The 26,202-nt window shown below is 32.4% G+C and overlaps 1 protein-coding gene across 10 annotated transcripts in view; it reads left to right on the top strand.

Moving 5' to 3' along the window:
• The window catches only part of LOC145241576 (ankyrin repeat and IBR domain-containing protein 1-like), a 575,864-nt gene that overhangs the window by 474,644 nt on the left and 75,018 nt on the right, over positions 1-26,202 (top strand). For all 10 annotated transcript variants that reach the window (XM_080104665.1, XM_080104657.1, XM_080104666.1 and 7 more), the window contains 2 exons: positions 14,028-14,153; positions 20,543-20,599. In XM_080104665.1, coding sequence (XP_079960791.1) covers positions 14,028-14,153; positions 20,543-20,599 — 183 coding nt within the window. The remainder of the gene's footprint in view (positions 1-14,027; positions 14,154-20,542; positions 20,600-26,202) is intronic.

Genomic DNA, 26,202 nt, shown 5'->3' with positions numbered 1-26,202 from the left:
GATGATGATTTTCACAAAGTTATTATAATATAAATGGACAATACCTTTTCTGTTGAATAATAATACGGAGATGCAGATACAAAAACACATGTTGACGTCCTTTATTTCATCTTCGACCAGTCGGACATGATTTTATCTCAGGGATTCAAAGTTGTTACATGGCTATTTCTAAAACCCTCTCACTTCTAGAGGATGCCTTGATTCTAATGGGGAATCAGTCTGAACCTCTCTGCTTCTCTCCGACTCTTCTCTTCTTCTCTCAGACTGCATCTAAAACTCTACCTATATTGAGAACTCGTCACGTTGCTGCATGATTAAACATGTGCTCATAAAGCACGTTGGATGACATGCGTCACGTTGCCAAACTTGACATGACCCCGAGTTCAGTAACTTATTTTTCAAATAACCTCTTTACAAAATATGTTTGCAATTTCAATTGACGATTAAATTCCTTATTTTAATTTTCACAGAAATAAATTTCATTATTACATTCCTTTTCCATATACAGATATGTAAGCTAAACAATTGCAATTCCACATTCTTTATTTCGATAATATTCTGTATTTATTTTAACTTATGATTGGAATTTTCAATTCCAAATCTAGCTTCGCAAGTTCGAATCCTTGACTATCCTATTTCATATTTACATTTAAATAATTCCCTATTTTTTTACTTACATGAAAAGGGGACAGCCCTTATCATGTAACAATTATACTTGTGGCTCGATTTGACTTTGATTTTTACCTTTTTATTAATGCTTCAATTTCTTGTTTGCATTTTAAAATAACTTCCTTTTGACGCTTATCTGCTTTTCATGCTTATATTATCTGTTCACGTTTTAATTGTTTTTGTCATAGCTGCTTTATTTCTCGACATTGTTTTGAATTGTATGCTTTATTTTTTTCAGCATTTTCCTTGATTTGCTGTATGCATTTCATTTAATAAATCTGAGAATGTTTTTCATAGGAAGCTTGATTCTGGAGGGATTTCACATGGTACTTTTTCATTTCTTGGACTTTCTTCAACTTGGATATTGATTACATTACTACAGATTGTTACATCCAGTCTCTTCCAAATAAATTGTTGGCATTTTTAACATATACATTTTTAATTTTTTGCAACTCTGTTGAAAGTAAGGATAGTAATCATTTTACTCTTGCATTTAATTTTTGTACCAATCACTGATTTGATAATTTTGTTGATTTTTAGTATAGTTGGTTTATTCAACATTTTCCATGTATACAAATAGATTATGGACAAATTGAACTCAGAGTTTCATTGTAATTTAACATTTTGTTTCAGGATTTTTACTTGTATGTACTTTCTTATATTTGTGCCATTCTGTTTGTCTATTCTTGTGGATTTAACCCAAGTTTTATTTCCTTTATTCCTTCTGTAATGTGAACCTTTATGCCCAAATTATTACAAGATAGACAAGTTTTATGAAAACTTTCTTGAAATTTCGAAATATTTATGAAAACTTTGAAAACCTTTTGGAATTTTCAAATAGAGGAGAAAACAGACTATCACAGTTTTATAAATATTTTGAAATCCCAAAATATTTTCATTAATATTTGTAAAAACGGTGTGAATTTCTCTATATTTATTATACTCTCTTGTGATCTATCTCACTCTCTCTTTCTTTCTTCCTTTCTCTCTTTCTTTCTTCCTTTCTTCCTTTCTCTCTTTATAACTTCCTCTCTCTCTTCCCTTCTCTCTTCTGTTCCTTCTTTTCTCCTCTCTCTTTTCTCTCTTATTTATGTCATTCACCTCTTCCCACCATTTTTCTTATCATTGACCCTTTATTTACTCTAATTGCCTCTTCCTCCCACCATCTAAAATATTCATGTACAGAAGAAAAATGTGCCCCGTGACAAGCAAGATATCCATGCTTTAGTTTTGTTAATAGTATATAGCCTCATTTTCAAAATGATCTGTTTTTGATTTGTACCCTGCAGCACCTTCTAAACCATTTTGTCATTTTCATCATTTGCGAAAAGCAGGCTGGCAAGAAATCTTGCAAGCGATAAATTGTTCTTTATGGTTGAGTGCTTGTCATGTTAACGCACGGACATAAACCAGGATTAAAAATCACTTTCGTCCCTTGTCATCACACGGCCATACATCCTGTAACCTTTACTGAAATAGCGATAAAGAGAAAATTGAAACGAGACAGAGAAAACACAAATTTCTCTCGGATTGCTTTCAAACAAGCTGGGAATTATTGTACAGCTTTTTCATATCAGAAGGTTTTGTGGTTATTGTCTTCTATGAAGATTTTCTCTTAATATGTTGTTTTGATTAGGCATTAAGGACTTTGTAAAAATATATCTATACAAAATCAACTTGAGAGAAAGAAAGATAAAGCCGTAGTTAGAGATGTGTTAGTTTCTTAAAGCCAATTAATATATGTTAACATGTAAAATGGATGTTCAGCCAAATATGCTGGTAATGAAACTATTATGAACTTTTCTTAATCAAAGGTCAACAACTGTGTAATTTCCAAAATCTGGTGTCTCTCTCACTCTGTCTAGTTTGGCTGTTTCAATTTACAGCATGGCAATCCTTTTGCAATATTTAAAGTTGAATGTGTTGAATAGAGAACCTCAGTAAAAAATAACCTTGTTAGTGACATGCAATATGGTTTCCATTCTGCTAGATCTACAGCAGATGTGCTTACAGTTATATCTCATAAGATTAGTGAATCTCTTGATGGAGGCTTCCTTTTTCGTGCAATTGCTCTTGACATATCAAAGGCTTTTGATAGGGTATGACATAAAGGTCTACTTCACAGGATCTCCAGCTACGGTATAGCTGGAAATGTCTTCTCAATTATTAAATCATTTTTCTCTGATAGGTTTATAAGAGTAGTTGTTGATGGACAGAAATTAGAAGCTCACAGTATTAATGCTGGAGTCTCTAAGGGGTCCATCTTGGGCCCAACTCTCTTCTTAATCTACATCAATGATATACGAAATCACATCCTAAGATTGTTTATAGACATTTATGCTGACGACACTACCATCTATGGCAACACATCAAAGGCTGTAAATGATCAAGTTCTCTCTGATTCTCTCTCCTCTCTGATTCTCTCTGCTCTGATCTTGAGCATGTGGTACAATGGAGAAAGAGGTGGCTGACTACTTTTAATGCATCTAAAAACAAGGTTCTATCTGATCCCATCTGCCATCAATCGAAATGAATGGCTTTCATCTTGAGGAGGCTCTCTGTTTTGACAAGCTTCCGGGCCTGACCTTTACTCCTGATCTAAAATGGAACATATACATCAAATCTGTTGCCAAGGTTGCTGGAAAAATAGTGGGAGCCTTCTACCACTCCATTAGATATCTCACAGCTGATGCAATTCTCTAGCTATATAAAAGCCAGGTATACCCAAGGATGGAGTACTGTTGCCACATCTGAGCAGGAGCTGCTAGAAAGACCTTATCCTGCCTTGACAGAGTTCAGAATAGACTTTGTAGCCTAGTGAGGGATGCCCTTTTCTCTTCTCTGCAACCTCGTTCCCACAAAAGAGACGTTGCAAGCCTGTCTCTGCTTTATCATTATTTTCATGGAAAGTGCTCGTCTGAGCTCCAATCTATGCCCCCCCTGGCCTGACTTTCATGAAAACCACTTGTCTAGCTGAAACCACTATCAATAATTTCCCCCACTCTTTATCTATGCCTAAACCTAAACGTAAATTCCATGAACAAAGCTTCTTTCTTAGAACTGCACGTCTATGAAACTCTGTTTCGTTTTCTGCTTTCCAACTGACTACAATATGGTTGTCTTCATGTCCATTGTAAACAAATTCTTGATGAGCCATTCCCTTAAGTAATCCAATTTACCAAAGTTCCACTACTAACAATGACTACGACATGTTCCCTTTGACCCTTATCCTCGAGTGGCCTCTGGGCCTTGATAAGTGGTGCCTGTTATGTTAAAAATATAAAATAAATAGAAAAAAAAAAAGAATCCAGTTATTTTGGTTTGATTTATTGGTCCCCTCAAGAAAGGGGGGGTTGTTTTTTGTTGGACCTAGTAATTCACTCCTGTTCATCCATTTGTTTTGTTTTTTGTTTTTGTTTTTTTCACTTTTCTCAATAACCATGCCTCAGATTTTGTGAAATTTTGCACAAACATTAGTCATGGAGAAAATAAATTTTTGCCAGAATAGATTTTCCGGGATAACTCTGGGTTCTCCCCCCCCCCTCCACTATAGGTGTAAAATTGCCCCCAAATCAATCAGCTGTTCATTTGCTCGCACTTTCTCAATAACCACATTTAGTATTGTTTTTTTAAGTTTGTGTAAACATTAGTCATGGTGAAAGTAAATTTTTCTCTTGTGGAGGGGGACTGTCTGCATACTCGGCTTGTTTTATGACATATCAACCATCTATGAGTTATTTAATGCCAAATAAATTTGTCAAATCTAATTCTATAGGTAAGATGAATAATTATATTCCTAAGATGCATTAATACTAAAATGCATTGTTTCTAGAATTCATACTTCTTAGAATATATTGCCTCTGGAATACCTCAGAATTCAGTTATTATGGTTTCAGTAAAAACAGTTGCTTTGTATGTGCCTATTCTGTAACTAAGTATGTAACTGCTAATTTTTATTCAAGTTATTTGTGAATGAAAAATATTTATTTTATTTTTTCAAATGATTTTTTTTGTATTAAAATTACTGAGAAAAAAATGTTAAGCATGTCTTAATTTCATTGTAAACAAGAAATATATATGATTTAATAGGGTAGAAATGACCACATAAAGAAAAAATATAATAAAAAATGCTTTAAATAAAAAAAGTCAGACTCTTAGATTATATTACCACATTACAAACACACACATGGAATAAATTCTACATAGTTACAGTCAAATTTGTATGAGAAACTCTTGTTTCAAGTTAACTATACAACTTAATTCTGAATTGGCATGGGAAAGCTTAATATTCATTACTAGTAGGGAGACTTGACGTTGCCAGGATTGACTGACAATCAACATTTCCAATAATTTTATTGTCATCGAAATCAATGGAAGTGCACATTTTCAATCAAATTAATTGATTGCTTACTCTAGTTCGGAACTCACCACTGTGCACTGCAAAGAAGTTTCACATGCTTCCTCACAGTGATTTTGTCCACAATACAGTGTACTCTACATTGCACTGTAGAGAACTTACTGTTGATTTATAAAAGTTATAATTGGCTTGAATTAAAGTTTAAAATGTAGAGGTCAGGTATCATGGTCCAATTGTGGTATAAACAAAAACATTCATTTTGAATGTGCCCCTGTCTTATCAATGAACCTACTTTTTTATTTTATACAAAGACCTTCTGCTTGTGTGGTAATAAAACTTCTTAAATGCGCTAGTGATGTTAGACTGTATAAGAGTGTTAACTTTGGTCGAAATGGGGCTGTTTTTTCTTTAATTGGATTTTTTTATTATGCACTTTCGATACTTATCAGAGGCATTTTGATACAAAACCTGTCTAAGAACACTAACAGACACATAAAGTAAATTTGTGTGAAATTAAAAAAAAATTAGCCCAGCCGTTTCAGAGTCCACTGGGAATGAACTCACAGAAATTCACACATACAAAGTGTTTGTATATATAGGTAGAAACACAAAAATTAAAAGTTGATACTATTATGATTTACAAATCTCAAATTTAAAAAAATGCGAAGTTTCAAAAAATATAACTATTACATATGTTTCTGGAAGAAATTTAATGAAATGGCAGAAATTCAAGACATAACATATTTTAAAGAAAAAAAATTAAAAATTCCTCTTTCATTAGAAAATAACGTTAGCCAACCAAATAAACAGTATTAAACAGCAGTAAATTTGAGAAATCTGAACTGCATATTTAATATTTCATATAGTCAGAAAAATAAAAACTTCAATTGTAGGTCTGTTGTTTTGATTGGAGAATTCCTTGTTTCAAAATTTTTGAGACAAGAATTAATAATTTGCATTATCTGTGAGAATGGCATCCAAAATGAAAACAATAATCTGACTAATACAAAGAGTTCCTTATTGCATAGAAAAATGTGAGTATGAAAAGTGATATGGTTAATATTAAACATGGAAAAGTAAAGGACTAGTTGTTAAAACTGGAAAAGAAAAAGACAAGATATTCTAGTAAAAAATATAATAAATTTATAACTTAAAATATAGCAGCATTAAGAATTTTTATGTAATGTTGATTTGAAATGTTAAAAATTCTTAATGCTACAATATTTTAAGTTATAAATTTATTATAGTTTTTACTAAAATATACTGTCTTTTTTTCCAGTTTTAACAACTAGTCCTTTACTTTTCTAAGTTTAATCTTAACCATATTACTTTTCGTGCTCGCATTTTTCTATGTAATCCATAATTTTTCCAGGCGTTGCTTTGAAATAATATTTTCTTTTTGTGTTCAATATCATATGCATTGTCAACAATCCATAAAATAAATTATCAACTTCTTAAATTGGCTAAATAAAAAAAAAATCAAATAAAGACATAATTAAGTAAATAAACAGAAAGAAGGGAGGAGAGAAACAGAATTAACAGGCGACATTGTAAGCAAAAGATTATCAGCCTTAGCATGGAAAAAAAAAGAGAAACAGAATTAACAGGCAACATCATAAGCGAAGTATTAGTAGCCCTAGCACGGCAAAGAGCATCACTTTTGTTAACTCTCTCTATATAACTCAAATAAGATAGCATGCGAGCAACACTATCACTATGATTTATGAAGGTGTCGATGACAAAAAAGTTGCTATGGTAATCAACAACCAATCAGAAGAAATTGTCTCTAAAACATCAATGTTGAAAAAGTTGCTATGGTAACCAACAGCCAATCAGAAGAAATAGTCTCTCACGTTCCTTACTTATACTTACTTACTGATTTTATATACTTATACTTACTGATTTATTATATATAATATACTTACTGATATATTATGATTTTATATACTTATACTTACTGATTTATTATATATAATATACTTACTGATATATTATGATTTTATATACTTATACTTACTGATTTTATATATTATGATTTTATATACTTATACTTACTAATTTATTATATATAATATACTTACTGATATATTATGATTTTATATACTTATACTTACTGATTTTATATATTATGATTTTATATACTTATACTTACTGATTTATTATATATAATATACTTACTGATATATTATGATTTTATATACTTATACTTACTGATTTTATATATTATGATTTTATATACTTATACTTACTGATTTATTATATATAATATACTTACTGATATATTATGATTTTATATACTTATACTTACTGATTTTATATATCATGATTTTATATACTTATACTTACTAATTTATTATATATAATATACTTACTGATATATTATGATTTTATATACTTATACTTACTGATTTTATATATTATGATTTTATATACTTATACTTACTGATTTATTATATATAATATACTTACTGATATATTATGATTTTATATACTTATACTTACTGATTTATTATATATAATATACTTACTGATATATTATGATTTTATATACTTATACTTACTGATTTTATATATTATGATTTTATATACTTATACTTACTGATTTATTATATATAATATACTTACTGATATATTATGATTTTATATACTTATACTTACTGATTTTATATCATTCAAACACTACCGTGTTTGAATGATATAAAATCTATTATAATAAAGTTGTATGACTGTCTGTGTGTTCACAATTTAATATGTACAAAAGGTACACTGTTTCGCAAATTAATTTTCATACTAAAAATGGATTTTTATACACTTTTATTACAGTATGATTTTTATATATACTATTTATGCAAAAGAAATGTTCATTCAATGAGTACACTCATTTACATGCATTTATGCAAAAGAAATGTTCATTCAATGAGTACACTCATTTACATGCATTTATGCAAAAGAAATGTTCATTCAATGAGTACACTCATTTACATGCATTTATGCAAAAGAAATGTTCATTCAATGAGTACACTCATTTACATGCATTTATGCAAAAGAAATGTTCATTCAATGAGTACACTCATTTACATGCATTTATGCAAAAGAAATGTTCATTCAATGAGTACACTCATTTACATGCATTTATGCAAAAGAAATGTTCATTCAATGAGTACACTCATTTACATGCTTTTATGCAAAAGAAATGTACATTCAATGAGTACACTCATTTACATATTACATCAAAGAAAATCTATTTTAATAATTATCTCAATGCTATTGTTGTAATAGAATCGTTTTAATTGTTCTATTTAGAAATTTTTATTTAAAGTTGATTTATTTAATTCATTTTTAATTTAATTTTTTAATTATTTATAGCTGACAACAGTTGCGTTTAAAACTGGAAGTAAACTTATTTATTTAAGTTATGAGAGTTATTTCCTGTCGAAGCTATGAAAGTTACTTTGCATTTGATTTTCATAGACAAAAATGGATGTGTTTTATGCTTCCCTAAATCCAACATGTGGTCAATTTTTCTAATAGTATGTGACTAATGCCTCTGCCTGGCAATATGTTTCAACTAGGCAATACTGGGTATATACAGCTAGTCAAGAGATATATGTTAATATATTTTCAATTAAACTGATACAAGAAGTGCAATTAAATTACTGATATTTTAACATAATCAGTTTATATGCAAGAAATGTAAGACAATGGAATCGATGAGGAGTCAAATGTGGACAACGTATATTTGAATGGTGAAACTATTGAAATTGAGAAGTTTTGTTAATTCGGTGATGACGTTGGAGTACAGGATGAAGCAGGTGCTTGTCTGATTGCAGCATATGGAGTGGAATATATTCAGAGAACTTCCTTCATTACTACCCAGCAGAGCATTACCACTTTCAACCAAGGGAGCGTCTTGAATAAATAAATAAATAAATAACAATTATAAATTTAAATTTAATATTCTTAATTAATGACGAACTCAAATTTATAACTATACTAAATCAGTTATGCTTAAATTAAACATTCTTTGAGCATTGTAAATATTATAGCAAAAAGGATCTTTACCAAAAACAATAAAGGTGAATTTTAATTGCCTACATTAGCTTGTATTGGTCATAAGTTTACTCTCATGTCGACATAGAGCTATAATTTTAGACCTTCTGTTTAAAAGGTTGGAATCAAATTTCACAATATTTAAAGACTCAGAAAAAAAAAGGCTTATAATTTTTTAAACCAAGCTGATAAGATATAACTGATAACGTTAGGATTGAGCATTCAGATCTTTCAGCGAAGATGCAATATTTAGATAACAGTCGAATAGAAGAATAGAATAAATCCAATATTTTGGTGACAGATTGATTGGATCAATAGATGTAATAAACTGTTGTGGCTTTGAAGGGTTTATAATATGTCAGACAACACAATGATAGATTTATAAAGAGTGTGTATGTGTAGAAACACAGAATAATATGTTAAAGAAAGACTGCGTCTGAGACCATCGCGACACTTCTTTGTTAGTTCTATACATAGTGTCTGGAAAAATTCATATATTCCCAAAATAGGGTAAATAATTATAACACTCTTTGTGTAGTCGATAGTTTTTTCTTCTAGAATTTATTTCAATGAAGTCTATAATTTTCACTTTCTTTTTGAGCGCCGTTGTTCAAAAAACTGTTTGCAAGATTTCTATCTACAATGTGTCGAACACAACATTCATTAATTCGTCCTTTGGAGTATTACTCTCAATAGCATCTAAATATCATTTCCTTATTTGATCCATGCTTTTTTTGTGGGTAAATTTTCATCCCTTTACCATGTAAATATGTTTCCCATCTGTTTATCTATTATCCCTGTTTCTGAGTAGGATTTATTGTTTCTGAATATCCTAACAAACCTTTTTCGACAACTTTGAAGCGTCATTTTTCACATTTTTTTTCATGTACTAGTTTTGCATGGGTTGATAATAATCTATCCAGCACTGTTTTCATCTTCCTTGCAAACATTATTTCTGCTGGCTTCATCAAAGATAAAACATTGGAATATATATATTCCTATATACCCACAAAAAATTTTTTGAATGATCTTTTCAATAGATGTACTCCTCGCTTTCTTAAGCACTGTTTTGAACATATTCAGGAAGCATTCTGCCAAACCAATACTTCTTGCATGCATTGGCATGATCATGATATATGCTTCGTTCCAAAAGTTTGACAAATATTTTAAATTCATGAGGTGTAAATTGCGTTCCATTACTCAATAAAATACAGTTAACAAACCCCGGGCAAAAAATTCATGTAAAAACTTAATTGTTACTTCCATAGTTAATTTCTTATATTTTAATATTTTCTACGATTTTGAGAAACTGTCCACTATTATTAGATAATAGAAACTATCCCATGATTCAGCAAAATTTATGAATCCTAGATCAAGGAAAATCTGGTTTTGGCTAGGATCTGAATTTTATAGGAAGTATCTTAGCTGTCAAAACACAATCTTTTCATATTTTTTCCGCATTTTTAATGCTTTTCAGGTGACCGGCATGAAGTTCTTGTATTCTTTTCTGTAATGCTCTAGTAATAACCATTCGATTGTCATAACTACCTTTGTGGCTGATTCTTCTCTGACAAAACCTTTGAACCTTGTTATAATTATTGTTGCAGATTTTGAGTTTTTATATTTAACTAGCGGGGATACCCAGCGTTGCCTGGGTGCGGGGTAAATCAAAACAACATGGAAAATAAAGAATAAGCGAACGTTAAAACTAAAAACCCTGTTTAAATATAACTTTTTTAAAATCGGAAAAACAAAAAAAAACAGCAAACGTGATGCAAAATAAGGAACAAGCGAACGAGAAAGAAATGGCATAAATAACCATGTTTAAGTGCTAAAACTTAAAAACAAAACAAATCAAAAAAACAAAAAATCAGCGAACGTGATGGAAAAATATAGTTTAAAAAAAAAAACGAAAAATGGCATAAATAATCAGTTTTCAATATTAGAACTTTAAAAATCAAAAAAAAAAAGAAAAAAAATCTGATATCTTGGCTCGAACATACAATCTTAAGATGACGCTGCCACTATAACGACTGGTCTATGATCGTGTGAGCGAAGTTAGGTCATTTTTTTTAGGTTTAAACTAATTCAAGAAAGAACGTTTTTGCGCATGCTTGTTTGGCTAAATTGTTATGAAGAAACGATTTTTTGCTACCCCTCCCTGTAGAAAAAAAGGGCCCAGTTGAGGGTGTTGAAATTAATGTTTTAGCCAATTTTTCGATATTTGTCGTCCGAATGATACCGATCTTGTGAAAATCCGTTGCCTCTGTCAAAAGTTTTAGGCATATATGCAGACATACATATATACATTTAAACAGATTTTTGCCCTTTCTATTATAGAAGACTAGCGGGGGTACCCGGCGTTGCCCGGGTGTTTGGAGGTGTGTATGTAGGAGAGGGTGACCCTGTTTTAATATTATTAAAAAAACATGATGTTAAAAAAAAATTGGAAAAATCAAAACAAAGCAAAACAGTGAACAAACGTTAAAAAAAAGGAGAAAAAAAAGGTGTAAAAGAGGAAAAAGTTTAGGTAGAAAGACAGGCTCGAACACGAAGCATCGAGGCTAAGGCGAAAAAAAAATGCCCGACACGTTACCCCTATGCCAAAGAGACACACACTTAATAACGGATAAAATTAAACCTTTAAAGACACTTGCAGGTGGTTGAAACTAACGTCAACGTTTTTTAGGTCAAACATGACGTTGTTCTCATAGTAGCAGGATGAGAGAAAATGAAGGAACGATTTTTTCGGCACCCCTCCCTGTACAAAACGGATGATTTTGGGGTGAAGGAATTAATGTTTTTGGTCAATTTTTCGATATCTGTCGGGCGAAGGTTCGGGCTTTAAAATGATACCTATGTGGCGAAAATCCATGGCCTGTGTCGAAAGTTTTTGCGAGACATACAAACACACATACATACATACATACATACATTTTCGCTTTTATATATATATATATAGACTAGCGGGGGGGGGGTACCCTGCGTTGCCCGAGTGTTTGGAGGTGTGTGTGGTCGGGGGGGGGGATGTTAATGAAAACCTAAGAATAAGCGAAGTAAAAAACAAAACAAAAAGAAAACAGAAAAACGAACGCGAGGGGTACCCGGGCGGTGGCGGGGGGTAATCAAAACATAAGAATAAAACACAAAAAAAACTAACGTACGGCAAACGAACGATGTTAAATGTAAACATCGAAAAAACAAAAAAGAAAACAGAAAAACGAACGTTAAAACTTCTGAAAAATAGAAACAAAAAAAAAGAATGAGCGAAGTAAAAAAAGAAAACAGAAAAACGAACGTTAAAAAAAAAATAAAGTGGGGGGCGGGAGTTACCGGCGTTGCCCGAGTGTTTGGAGGTGTGTGTGGTTGTTAATGAAACCCTAAGAATAAGTGAAGTAAAAAAAAGAAAACCATAAAACAAACGTTAAAACTTATCTGAAAAATAAAGCGGGGGGTACCCGGGCGGTGGGTAATCAAAACATCGAACAAAAAAACACAAAAAAAACTAACATAAGGCAAATGAACGATGTTAAATGCAAAATCGCAAAAACAAAAACAAAAAAGAAAACAGAAAAACACGTGAAAAATGGCTTAAATAAGCCTGTTTTGATATTAAAATTTTAAAAATCGGAGGGTACTCGGGTATTTTTGGATGTATGTGATCGGTCAGGGGTGGGGGTGTTAATGAAAACCTAAGAATAACGATCGTTACGTGAAAAATGGCTTAAATAACTCTGCTTCAATATTTAAATTTAAAAAATCGAAAAAAAAAAGAAGACATCTCACACCACGATTTGAACCCAAAACGTTTAGATAATGACCCAACACTCTAACCAACTGAGCTAACACGATGTACATGAAATTTAGTCAGTTCTTTAACTATTTAAACTAAATCAGGTCACGACGTCATCTGACGCACGCGTAGAACCGATCTCGTCATGAGAGGACGGTTTTTGTTGACCCCCCCACCCCACCCTGTAGAAAATTCTTGATTTCAGGGTGAAAAAATTAACGTTTTTGGCCAATTTTTCGATATTTTTCGGGCGAAGGATGGAGCTTCAATATGATACCAAGTTTGTCAATTTTTGTTCTGTCTGTCGAAAGTTTTTAGCAGACACAAACACACATACATACATACATACACACACATATTTTCGCTTTTATATATATAGACTTGCGAGGGGTACCCGGTGTTGCCCGGGTGTTTGAAGGTGTGTGTGGTTTTGGGTAAATCAAAACTCCGGGAGGTGGGGGGTTAAAATAAATAAAAAAAAATGTGTTTGTCGGTAAGTATGAGGATCGAACCCGAACTGTTGAGGCAAAGTTGTAAATTAAAGTGTGAAAAAAAAAAGAGTGCGACTGTTTTAACCATTGGGCCACCGCGAGATGCTAATGAAAACACGTTTGAATTTATTTAATTACGTGGATTTGGCAGGTGCACGTTTTAATGACTTAATGAGGTCAAGTTTGACTGCGAGATAGTATTTCATTTACTGCGAGAACACTTTTTTAAAATTTTTATTTTCCCAAGATGTTATAGGAAAAAGACTAACCCACATGCGGTGAGCGACAGATGTTGAATATTTATCTTCCCAAAGTCGAGCAAATTAAATAGACAGGCGAGCTTCGTAGTTAACTGTGAGATATTACGATTTATATGTGATATAAAAAGTTTTAAAAAGTTGTTAGGCGACAGACTGCTTCTCTGTAAAAAGCCTTTTGTAGACATACAGAAAAAGCGAACACACATACATACATACATTTTCGCTTTTATATTTATAGATGAGTTTTTATTTTTGTTCTTTTTCTAAATAAATTACTGTAATTCCAATCCTGTGTGATTATTTAAATTTATTTTTGTGACTTTTAACCAATTGATCAAATGCTGTCTTTTTTTTATATTTTTACTTAACTCTAATCTATCATTTTTTCTCTTTTTCTTTTTTTTCAGTTACTTGTTCAAAATGGTTCTCCACTTTTCATTGAGAATGTTGATCAGTTGACCCCCTGTGACATTGCCGAAAAGCATGGACACAGAGATATTGCTCTGTTTTTAGAGTCAAAGATGGTGTTTTCTGTAAGTGATGCCAGTTTCCAAAATTATTGATTTCACAGAAATCATTTGCTACTTTCAAACAAGTTGCCTAAAACAAATTGTTATTGATAACAATGCACCCAAGTTTAGAATAATAAAAATAAATTTTAATCATGAACTTCTCTCCATTAAGTGTTTTTTTAATTTTTTTAATTACTTATTCAAAACAAGACAAGTTTCTTATTTGCTCAATTATTCTTATGTTTAAGCGAATATAATATACACACATGTACTGTGTTATTGTATTCAATAAGTGTATAAACATGATAATCAGTATTTTGGAAGTTATGTAGGTTTGACATTTTTTCTCTCCTATTATTCTGAGTATTCTCGGTATAGGCACTACACACACACCCACACAAATAAAATTATATAAACATTAGAAATGCATATCAACCAACAATATCAATGTTAACACATCTTATATATTATTTTTTGATTGGAATCCTTTGAAATGAGCATTTTGTATATTTATTTACTTGCGGATTGTTATCCTCATCTTCATAATTGTTGTTGTTTCACCACGTTTCGGCCAACGATTCCTCTGCCCTTCTTCAGCTAGTTAACAACGATGAGATAGGAATGCTGAGTCTCTTAACTGTATCCTCAGTAATTACTGCCTTCCATAGTTGTTGTCTCACCATGTTTTGGCTAACTAATCCTCTGGACTGCTTTGGGGAGGATTGAAATCGTTATCTTCAGATAATGTTCACCTGGAACCGGAGAGATTTTTTGGGGCGCTTGGTGTGGTGGATAGAGGTTAACCACCTGCAGAAGGCTAGAGGAATAGTTGACCGAAACGTGGTGAAACAACTCTGAAGATGAGGATAACAATCTGCAAATAAAAAAAAAACACATAGAACTTTAAAAATTCGTTGTGATATGATGTTGGTTAGAAGGTTTTAAGAAAAAAATATCAAATATTAATGTTACAATTTTTTGACTTGACAGTAAAATTGAAAAGAACATTTGCAATATGAAGTCAAGTTATTAAAAAAAAAACTGTGCATACAGTCATGTTACTATTTAATTTTTTTTATGGAGCTGTAAGACAACAAATGGCTTTAACGAATCAAAATAAATTTGAATTATTTTAAATCTTAAAAAATATCAGTAAAAATAATTATTTAAATATTTAAACTAAAGTAAATTTCATTTCTTGATGTTCTAATATATTTCAGCATAGTTATAAATTTGAGTTCAGTATACATGGTATGTTCATTGGGCATGCATGTGTGGGTTAGTGTATACATCATCATCTTACCTTTTAACAAAAATGCACCTGTCGAGGCATATGGAAAATTGCGACTCTCTACATGGACGGACAGACAAAAAAGAGGGAGAAATAGATAAATAACAAAAGTAGATAGAAAGCGGAACAGGAAGTAGAAAATGCAACCTGTCAGGCAAATCTAAAGTTGAGACAAGGGCAAATAATTGATGCGTAATTGAGATATGTTGGTGTACATGAGATACCTGTTCACATATCAGTTCGAAAAGTGTCTGCCCATATATTAAAATGTCTACTCTTAAAAGGACACTTTGTTAGTGTGTCTGTTGGTCCATCAGTCAAAATGTAATACATTTCAAAATTTGTCTCATTTCAAACTATCAAAGATATTAACTACTTTTTTAGAAAATAAATTACCAACAAAGTGGATATTAAAACCAGAAATTGAAACTATCAGTTCATCAGAGCACATTTCATTAAAATACTTGGAAAACAAGCACAGGGATACAATATTGCAATGATGGGACAGAGGTTAGAGCTTCGTTGATAATTTATGAGGTGCCTTCAATAAGTTTCCAGACTTTTTTTAGAATGGGCACTTTTATTGATAGTACACACATGAAACTCTAGTTTCCTTCGAAATAACCTTCTCCGGCTGCAATATAATTTGAGAATCTTAAGTAGAACGACCCTTTGTGTGTTTGTGGTATTGTGTTGAATGAGAACTCCAGCTAGGATTAATGTAGACAACCAAATGTACAGTGACAAGAATGACCATAGACCCCCCCCCTCCAATTTTTTGATTGGCCTTGTGCCTAATTTTGTTTTATTAATTTTCTTTGGCAAAATAAAATATATAAATCTAATCAAAGAACTCTCATCCATTCCCAACATACCATCGAAGATGCCGGTTTTATTTTCATGCCAATATCGAACATTTTTATTTACTTTCCATTTTCTTCACCCACTTATGATATATATGTGTATATTTCTTAGTGTGTGTGTGTGTCCATCCGTCCGTCAGTCAGTCTGAATTTTTAAATCATGTAATACATTGCAAAATTTGTCTCCTTTCGAACCATCAGAGCTTTTAAGTACTTTTTTAGAAAATAAATTACCATCAAATTAGATGCCAAGACCAGAAATTGAAACTGAAACCTTGATCTTTAGTCCGATTTTCTACAAACTGAGCTATTTAGATTTTCTTATAAATATAAATAAATCTTAAAACATTACCTCAACAAAATAATTATAAGTTTGACATAACATCAAAGTTTTATGATTTATGTTGTGTTTCAAAACATATATTTGTGAAAATATATAGTACATCAATGTATAGTTTTTAAATACATAACCTCTGTATATCCATAAAAGTGACAATGTGTGTGTGAGGACACTTTTCAACCCATATACTCAACGAATTTTTGATCTACAAACTTTAAATTTGGTATATAGAGTATTCAGGCATGTGGAAAACTTTTTAATCGATTTTCATCCGGAAAAAAAGGGTTGCTAAGGAGTCAAAATTGGAAAATTAGCACTGAAGAGGGTCATCGGATTTTTTTTCTTTTTGTCAAATGTTTCACGACTGCACAAGCACGGTTGTGAAACATGACAATTTCCTTTATATTAAGAATAAGTAGGTTTAAAAACACTTTTTAAAGATCATGTTAAGCTGGCCTAATTCTTGTCATACTTGACTCACTGTCTTTAGGTTTTGGTTTCGATCCCAGCTTAAGTTTTTTTTTTTACTTACAAGAAGTGAACTGTTTAAAAAATCATAATACTCGCATGCACATGTTTCAGTTTTTTTTTCCACTTTTTGTTAAAGGAATTTAACATTACATTTAATAACTACGGTATTTCTGTGTATAATAAATAAGAAATCTGCATTAATCTATATATATAAAAGCGAAAATGTATGTATGTATGTATGTACGCTTTTCTTCGATGTCCACAAAAGGCTTCTTTCAGAGAAGCGCTTGCTTGCGTCACAACTTCTTAAAACTTTTTATATCATCTATAAATTGTAATATCTCACACTTAACCATGGAGCTCGCCTGTCTATTTAATTTTATTGACTTTCAAATGTTAATTATTCCACATTTCCCACATTGGCACGCGTTACATTCGGTTTTCGGTATAAACAAAAAGCGAAACTCGACTCTAATCACAAGCCCAGAGCCAGTGGTCTATAGAGAGCTAAGTAACGTTTGTTCAATGTCGACTTCATCATATCAGACGGTAGCTTTCATTTCGAGACGAGACACTCCCCGTAATAAACAGGGAGCTGGTTTTCTCCGGACTTAGTTAAAAACAAACAAATTGATTTATTTATTTATTTAAAAACTGTCCCGCACAAAATCGTAACTGCTGAATACCTATCGCCGTCACGTCAATCAAAAATGCACACCTGTTTTTTTTTCACACTTTACTATTTTCCAACTGCGCGTCGTCAACGCTTCGTTTTTTTTGTTTTTTTTCACGGGCACTTGTTTTTTTTTCACATTTTCGGGTTTTTTCACACACGCCTACAAACACCCGGGCAACGCCGGGTACCCCTTGCTAGTCTATATATATATATATATATATATATATATATATATAAGTGAAAATGTGAGTATGTATGTGTGTTTGTGTGTCTCGCAAAAACTTTCGACACAGGTCACGAATTTTCACGAGATTAGTATCATTTTTAAGTTCCAACCTTCACCCAATAAATATTGAAAAATCGGCCAAAAACATAAATTTCTTCACCACCTTTTTCTACAGAGAGGGGTCAGCAAAAACCGTCCTCTCATGACAAGTTCGCTTCTATGCATGCGCAAATGACATCGGAACATGATTTAGTGTAAATATTTAAAAAAAATGAACACAATTTCGTCGATGTCGTCTTAGCTCAGTTGCTTAAAAGGCAGCCTCATTATCTAAAAGTTTTGGGTTCGAATTGTGGTGTGAGATGTCTTTTTTTCTTTTTTTCGATTTTTTTAAATTTTAATATTGAAAAAAGGTTATTTAAGCCATTTTTCACATGTTTTTTTTTTTTTGTTTTTATTTTTCAGTTTTAACATTCGTTTTCTGTTTTCTTTTTCCATCACATTCGCGTTTTCTTTTTTTGTTTTTCCCATTTTTACATTTAACATTGTTCATCTGCCTTACGTTAGTTTTTTTTGTGTTGTTTTTTTCGATTTTTTAAAATTTTAACATTTATTTTTTTTTTAAATATTTACTTCGCTTATTCTTATGTTTTGATTACTCCCCCCCACACCTCTAAACACCCAGGCAACGGCAGGTACCCCCGCTAGTTAAAATATAATATTCATGTATATTTTACAACTGGGCAATGCCGAGTAACCTGCTAGTGTTATATAATTTTAAAATTGCCTTTTACATTGTAAGTGGATCTACCAGCTTAACAAAAATGGTGATTGGAGGTAGCATATATTTGCTTGTTCATTTCTATAATGCAGAAAATAACATTTCTTTCATTCTAAATTCTAAAATTCTTCCCGCTAAATTTTTCAGAATGTTCACATGTAATTATTTTTAAAAAGTTGAATCTTATTGGGGTGGGGTAGATGCGGTATCAGAAAGTATTATCTACAATATGAAAGTATTAATTTACTTTTTGGCATTATTTGAACAGCTACAAGAATTTGTAAATTTTGTTTTCATTTGTCAATAGATTTAATAACAAACTAACATTTTACATTTTATAAATAAGGCATTTGTTCATTATCATTAGCCGTTATTGTTGATGCTTTTTCTATAAGCTAATATTTTGTTACGTAGCCCTTGATACCTATAGGTTATAGAAAGCTAACGGTAACAAGCATGTTTGGTCTAAACTGCCAGTCAATAGATTCACTGAACCTGTATGATATTACAGTTAACACATCAGCTGTTGATCTCTCAGAATGGAAACCGTACTGCTTATCATTGACTAGGTTGTTTTTGCTGAGGTGGCTGACAACTTCTCTATTTATCACAGACTCAAGCAACTCGCTGATGTAAGGCTCCGTTATCTGAACTGCATTTAAATGAACTGTTCAACACAATAAAAATTGGACGTTTAATAATTTTAGCATTTTCTGTTTTAATCAACAGCCTAGTGTTTCACGTGTCGTTTTAATGTTTACCATCTGTGTCTCACATATTTGCTGAGTTAAGATATGCTCATATCGAAAAGAAAGAAGACAAATAAACAAATAGAATAAATAAATAATGAATATAATAAGTAAAAAAATAAATACATGAATAAAATAAAAATATAAAAAATTAATGTGTGTGTGTTTAAGGCAAATAGGAATTGAAGGATGGAATACTGTTGCCATATCTGGGCAGGAGCTGCTAAAAACAGCCTATCCTGCCTTGACAAAGTACAAAATAGACTTTGTGGCTTAGTGGAGGATGCCCTCTTCTCTACCTTGCAACCTCTCTCCCACAGAAGAGACGTTGCGAGCCTATCCTTGTTTTATCGTTATTTCCATAGCAGGTGCTCGTCTGAACTCCAATCTCTTGTCCCCCCTCGCCAATCCTTCACGAAAAGCACCCGTCTAACTGAATTCACTATGAAAAATTTCCCCCACTCTTTATCTGTGCCTAAATCAAAACGTAGATTCCATGAACAAAGCTTCTTTCTTAGAACTGCACGCCTGTGGAACTCTGTTCCGTTTGCCTGCTTCCCACCTGACTACAACCTGGATGTATTCAAGTCCAACGTTAACAAATTCCTAATGAACAGCCCTCTTAAGTAAACACTTCACTCATTAAATCTCCACACCAACATACTGTACTTATCCCTGAGTGGCTTCCGGGCCTTGATAAGTGTTGAGCACCGTGTAAAAAAAAAAAAAAAAAAGAATGTCTACACAAATGCAATCATTGTTCATTTTCGGATCTCACCAGATAATTCTAATGTCTTCATGAGGTTTGAGATTTGTTGTACTCGTGTAACTATTCAATTTTAACTCTTTACAAAACTTGTATTGAATATTATTAGAGTAAAACCTAATAAATACCAACTTTATATTGTGTTATATGAACTCTGTATTTGAGTTATTCTTAATATTATTACTAATTTCACAAATTCTGAATACACAGTTAAGACTTTTTTTTTTTTTTTTTTCATTTTTAACAGAATGAATGTCTTCTAGAGGAAAATGCAGAGCCAGTTGTTCCTGTCAGTGATTCAGAGGTTAGTACAGATAAATCTTCAAAATTGTTTTTGTTTATTATAAAACTTTTTGTGTTTTCATGACTTTTCAGTAGTCAAACTTCAACAGGCATTGTAGTTGGGTTAGTTTTTTTTATTCAAAACGGTACCTCGCAACTCGTTCAGTTGATCTTAGAATTTTGCATACTATGCAAATCTTTTTTTTTTTAAATGGTCTTTTTTCACAAATCGAGTTTGATCAGCATCAGGATGAATAACTCATCTTTTTCTTCTGTTAAATGTTGCATAGTAAAGGAGGAAATAAGAAAAACCAAAAGCTCTGAATGGTTGAGCACGATCATACTTATATATATTAGTCTCCCGGAAAATAACAGAAACTCGTTTTAACGGTAACAGAAGAGTAATAAATAAAAAAACAAAATTTTTTACGTTTGAGTGTCAGAAGACTTGTTTTATTGAGAAAGTCCATTTACAAGTTTCTGATGCACATAGTAAAAGAAAACTTTTCTTCTCAAATTCCTCATTTTCAATAACAACAAGGAGTTACATTTGCAGAAAATATTGAATAATAGGAAAAAGAAAACAAGAACCATTTCCACAAAATACCAAAGCTACATTCTGCAATCAAGTATGACGTCCCTGCAACCAAGCAATAGACAGTCTTCTGAAAGTATCTTGGCTTAATCTAAGAACCACTTGACTGTCATAGTTTAGTTTTCCTTTTATTCTAACATCGCGTCTGCTGGCCTTGTTAAGTATTCTTACATGATGGATACTAGCATACACGATACAAACATCAAATTGAAAGTCAAGAGAACAGAAATGGTATTTTTAAAAAAGAAGACAATAAACAAATCCGTTTTATACAAAAGGTCACTTAAAAGAGTGTCATAGAAAGATAAGAAACTAGAAGAATACACATCCCACGATGGATAAAATTCTTTTCCAATTAGAACAGTTTTGCACCACTTTTGTCTTATGAAAATTATAATTAACATATAATTTTACTAAACCTTATATCTATATAATTTTACTAAACCTTATATCTATATAATTTTACTAAACCTTATATCTATATAATTTTACTAAACCTTATATCTATATAGTTTTACTAAATCTTATATCTATATAGTTTTACTAAATCTTATATCTATATAGTTTTACTAAATCTTATATCTATATAATTTTACTAAATCTTATATCTAGTCCTTGCTCCAATTTTAATCACATTAATTACATAATTTGGATTTCAGAAAATGTCTAAAAGTCAAGTTATAAACTATCTTGAGGGAATCTTGCTTAATTGGTGTCACTGACTCTGAATAGAATTCAATGTAAATCTGAAATATTTGAATTTTCAGATGAGAGGTTGTATCTATATCTTTAAAATACTTAAACTGAAATTTGATGAATATTTATTAATACCTAATACCTATTGTTAAAAGTTTGCAATAATTTGAAGTATTTGGATTCTTACAAATGTGGTCATGCACATTTTTTTTTTTTGGCTGTTATGTGCATTTAAAAAAAAAAAACGTTAATTCATCTGCCTTTTTAACATTTATTTTTTATTTTTCTTTCCTTACACAGGTTGCCTTTATATATTTTTCCTTCCTTAAAAAGGCTACCTGTCTATGCGAGTTTCCATAACAGGCCATTACCAATCACTACAAAAATAAAATGAAATTAACTCAATCTATAAGGATTTCTCCTTCATTGCAAAAACACTAGGACCAATGATTTCAGGATTGAGTAAAATATGTTTTGTAAACATTTTTTTATGTATTAATTTTCTTTTATTATGGTGGTCATGCACGTATGCATATTTTTTTGTTTGTTAATTAACATGCATTTAACATTTCTTTTTATTATTTCTAGATTGCTTAAACTATTTCTTCATGAACAGTTTTTATTCTTTATTTTCCATTACGAAGAGGGCAGTGGAAACATGTTAATTAATGTTCATTTTAACATTACTTTTTATTGGTTGGAACCTCAATTTTTAACTTACCAACCACGTCATAAAACAAAACAAGTCTACGATAATGCACTAGATCATTATAGTTTAATTTGTTTTTGAGAGGTGGGGTTCTTTCAGTGAATCTGTTCTGGCCTTTTGACATCTTTCTACCAGGCAGTGCTAGTACAGGAGTTCAGCAAGTGTGTGTGTAATATATATATATATATTTATATATATATATATATAAGCTTGATTATAATAACTAACAGAATTGAATTATGTATGGTTTTCAATTCAAATCAATTGATAAGTTATGATAATCGAAATGATCAATTGTTTCTTTTTTTTTTTTTGTTTGTTTAGCTGAGTTTAGTTTCGGATATACAAACGTGTATAATAGTTTATAATTTAGTGATATTATTTTCATAAGTATGCATACACAAATTAGAATTAATAAATTTACTAATTATTAAATAGAACATTTTGGTAGAAGATTCATAAGTTAATTAAAATTGTTAGTACGAATAGTTGGGTTTAATGACTTTGATAAAAATTCAATATGGCGTAATGGAAAAATATAAAGGTATTTGTGGCTTCTCTTCCAATTTCCAGATTTTAATCATGTCAAATCACACTTCATTTCCTTTTGACAGATTGATTGTTGCTATTTCTTCTGATGAGTTAAGGGCATAATAGATTCACTGATTGATATAATAATTCAGTGATTGATTTTGCGCTACAAAACAAATACTGTCAAGAATTGTATAAGTCAACTGAATTAAAGGAATAAATTATAAGATGGTTAACATCATGAATTTTGGAATATAACTTGTTAAATGTTGAGACATTATGTGGAACGGAGTGCAGTCTCGATATTGAGTGTGAAGTAACAAAGATGACGGCTTAAGAATCAAATGCGGTTCATGACATAGCCAACAGTGAACTGATTGAATCCAAAATTTGACCATTTTTATAGTAACTTTCGAACATTTGCATTGGTTGGTTACTACAACCAGTGGTTATAAAAATGATTGGCGAAATCATTGGTGTCATACCCTCATTAGGAGTCAAAAACATTTTACATAACTTTTTGTCATTTATTCTCTATATTGCTCTGTAATTACATTGAGCTTCTTAAATAATAATTATGTATAATAATATATAAAAGGTATATATGTCATGAACCAGGGGAGAGTTACTTAGTTGAGAAATGTCCTAGGAACAGCAACCAGCTCCAGGGAACTAGACACGATCAAACAATATCAAATGATAGGCACATTTATATAGATAGAGAATTGCATAAATAGTGAGATATCTTCTGGAGCAGTAGAAGGATCCCACCATCTTTCCAGCGACCTTGGCAACAGACTTGATGTACGTGTTCCATTTCAGATCAGGAGTAAAGGACAAACCCACAAGCTTGTCAAAACATGGGGCTTCTCAGATGGGAGCCATCCATTTCAATTGATGCCAGATGGGGATCAGAGCATTGATGATGTAAAGATAGGAGTTCGGTTTTAGATGCATTAAAGGTAACCAGCCACGTCTTCCCCCACTGAACCACGCGATCGAGATCAGAGGAGAGAGAATCAGAGAGAACTTTGTCATTTACAGCCTTTGATGTGTTGCCGTAGATGGTTGTGTCATCAGCATAGATGTCAACGAATGATTTAAGTATGTGTTTAGGGAGATCATTGATGTAGATCAGGAAGAGAGTTGGGCCCAGGATTGACCCTTGAGGGACTCCAGCATTAATATGGCAGTCCTCTGATTTTTGTCCATTGACCACTACTCTTATGATCCTATCGGAGAGAAATGATTTAATGATTGAGAAAACATTTCCAGTTATACCGTAGCTGGACATCTTGTGAAGTAGGCCCTTATGCCATACCTTGTCGAAGGCCTTTGATATGTCAAGAGAAATTGCCCTAGAAAGGAAGCCTTTGTCAAGAGATTCACTAATCCTGTGGGATATAACCGTCAGCACATCTGCGGTAGATCTTGCAGAACGGAAACCATATTGTGTGTCACAAAGAAGGTTATTTCTGCTGAGGTGGTTGACTATTTCTCTATTTAATATGGATTCCAGCACCTTATAACACGCAGGAGACTTATTGGTCTGTACTGAGAGGGAGATGACTTATCACCTGAATTCTTAAATACAGGCCATACTGATGAGGTTTTCCAGGGAGTCGGAAAGCACTTCTCCTTAAGGCAACACTTAAACAGTTTCGTAAGTAGGGGAGCAAGTTCTGGTTGAAGCTTTTTTAACACTATAATTGGGATGCCATCAGGGCCAGTTGCTTTACTGGAATCAAGGTTCTTGATTAGCTTGGCGACCTCATGCACGGATATTTGTATGTTACCTAGCGTGTTCTGTGTTATAGGAGGAAATATGGGGAGTTGATGGCGTTCGTTGCATAGGGTAGAATTAGCTGCAAAGTTCTTTGCAAATAGTCTGGCTTTGTCTGATGCTGACGAGATGACCTCTGGTTCATTGATAATGGTTGGGATAGAACGCACACTTCTGTTCAGGATCCTATTTGTTATTTGCCAAAACTGGTGGGAACCAAGCCGCTGATCAGTTACCTTGGATTTAACAGACTGGGCGTATAGCTCTCTTGCATTTTTTATTACTCTTTTACAGTGGTTACTGGCGTTCCTGAAATCAGCTTTAGTCTCAGTGCATCTATTACGTTGGTAGTTATGGAAAAAGTGATTTCTGTGCGCGATAGCAGCAGCAGCACATTCTGGGGAGAATCATGGCTGGCTGTAAGGTTATGTTGGAATTTTTTAGATGGTATGAATCGGTCTATGCCTACAATTAACCATTCGGTCAGATCTGATACTATAGAGGACACATCCTTTTTAAACATGGAATGCAGAGGTAAATCAGATATGAATGTACGGAAGCTATCCCAGTCAGCCATAGAGTATCGGTATACAGTACGGTGGAGGGGTATGTCTGGGGACTTATTACATTTCATTTTTATCTTAACTGATACGACGGAGTGGTCGGAGGATCCTAGAGGAGAATGAACGGAACATGAACATAGCTCAGGGGAAGTTGAGAGAAAAAGGTCTAGGAGGCTTGCATATTAACCGGGTGTATCGGGCACACGGGTGGGTTCGTGAACAATCTGAGTGAGGTCATAAGCAATGGCAAAATCATGACAAAACCTCCCCTCATCATCTGTCTTATTTGAATGGGTCAGCCATTCCACGTTATGGACGTTGAAGTCACCACAGATGTGGATGTTAGCCGAGGGATGTGAAGACAGTATGTGGTCTATTTTCTCAGATATGCTCTTAAAGATAGTTACTCCGCTGTTATGGGGCCGATAGATGGCAAATATAAATGCAGTGGTGTTACCAAGTGCAACCCGGAAGCACATATAGGGTAAATTAGGATCTTCTCTAGAGATATCCCTGCCACACGGGAAGCCATCTTTAATGTAGGCACATATTCCATGCCCATGGCGATCTTGGGGGTCAGATTTAGCTGTTAAGTTAGAGTATCCGTTAATTATGAACTCATCTAGGGAAGTGGTCGGCCCTATTCCAGTTTCACTTAGAAAGAATATGTCCGGTTTTGTCTCCTGTAATTGGGCTTCAACCTCTGGAAGGTTGGAATGTAGACCCCTGATGTTGGAGAAGGAGACCT

Source organism: Euprymna scolopes, chromosome 20 (assembly GCF_053919585.1).
Source record: "Euprymna scolopes isolate OS-2025 chromosome 20, ASM5391958v1, whole genome shotgun sequence".
Taxonomy (NCBI): Eukaryota; Metazoa; Mollusca; class Cephalopoda; order Sepiida; family Sepiolidae; genus Euprymna; species Euprymna scolopes.
Note: the sequence above shows the minus strand (reverse complement) of the source record. Positions and strands in the feature narration are given on the sequence as shown.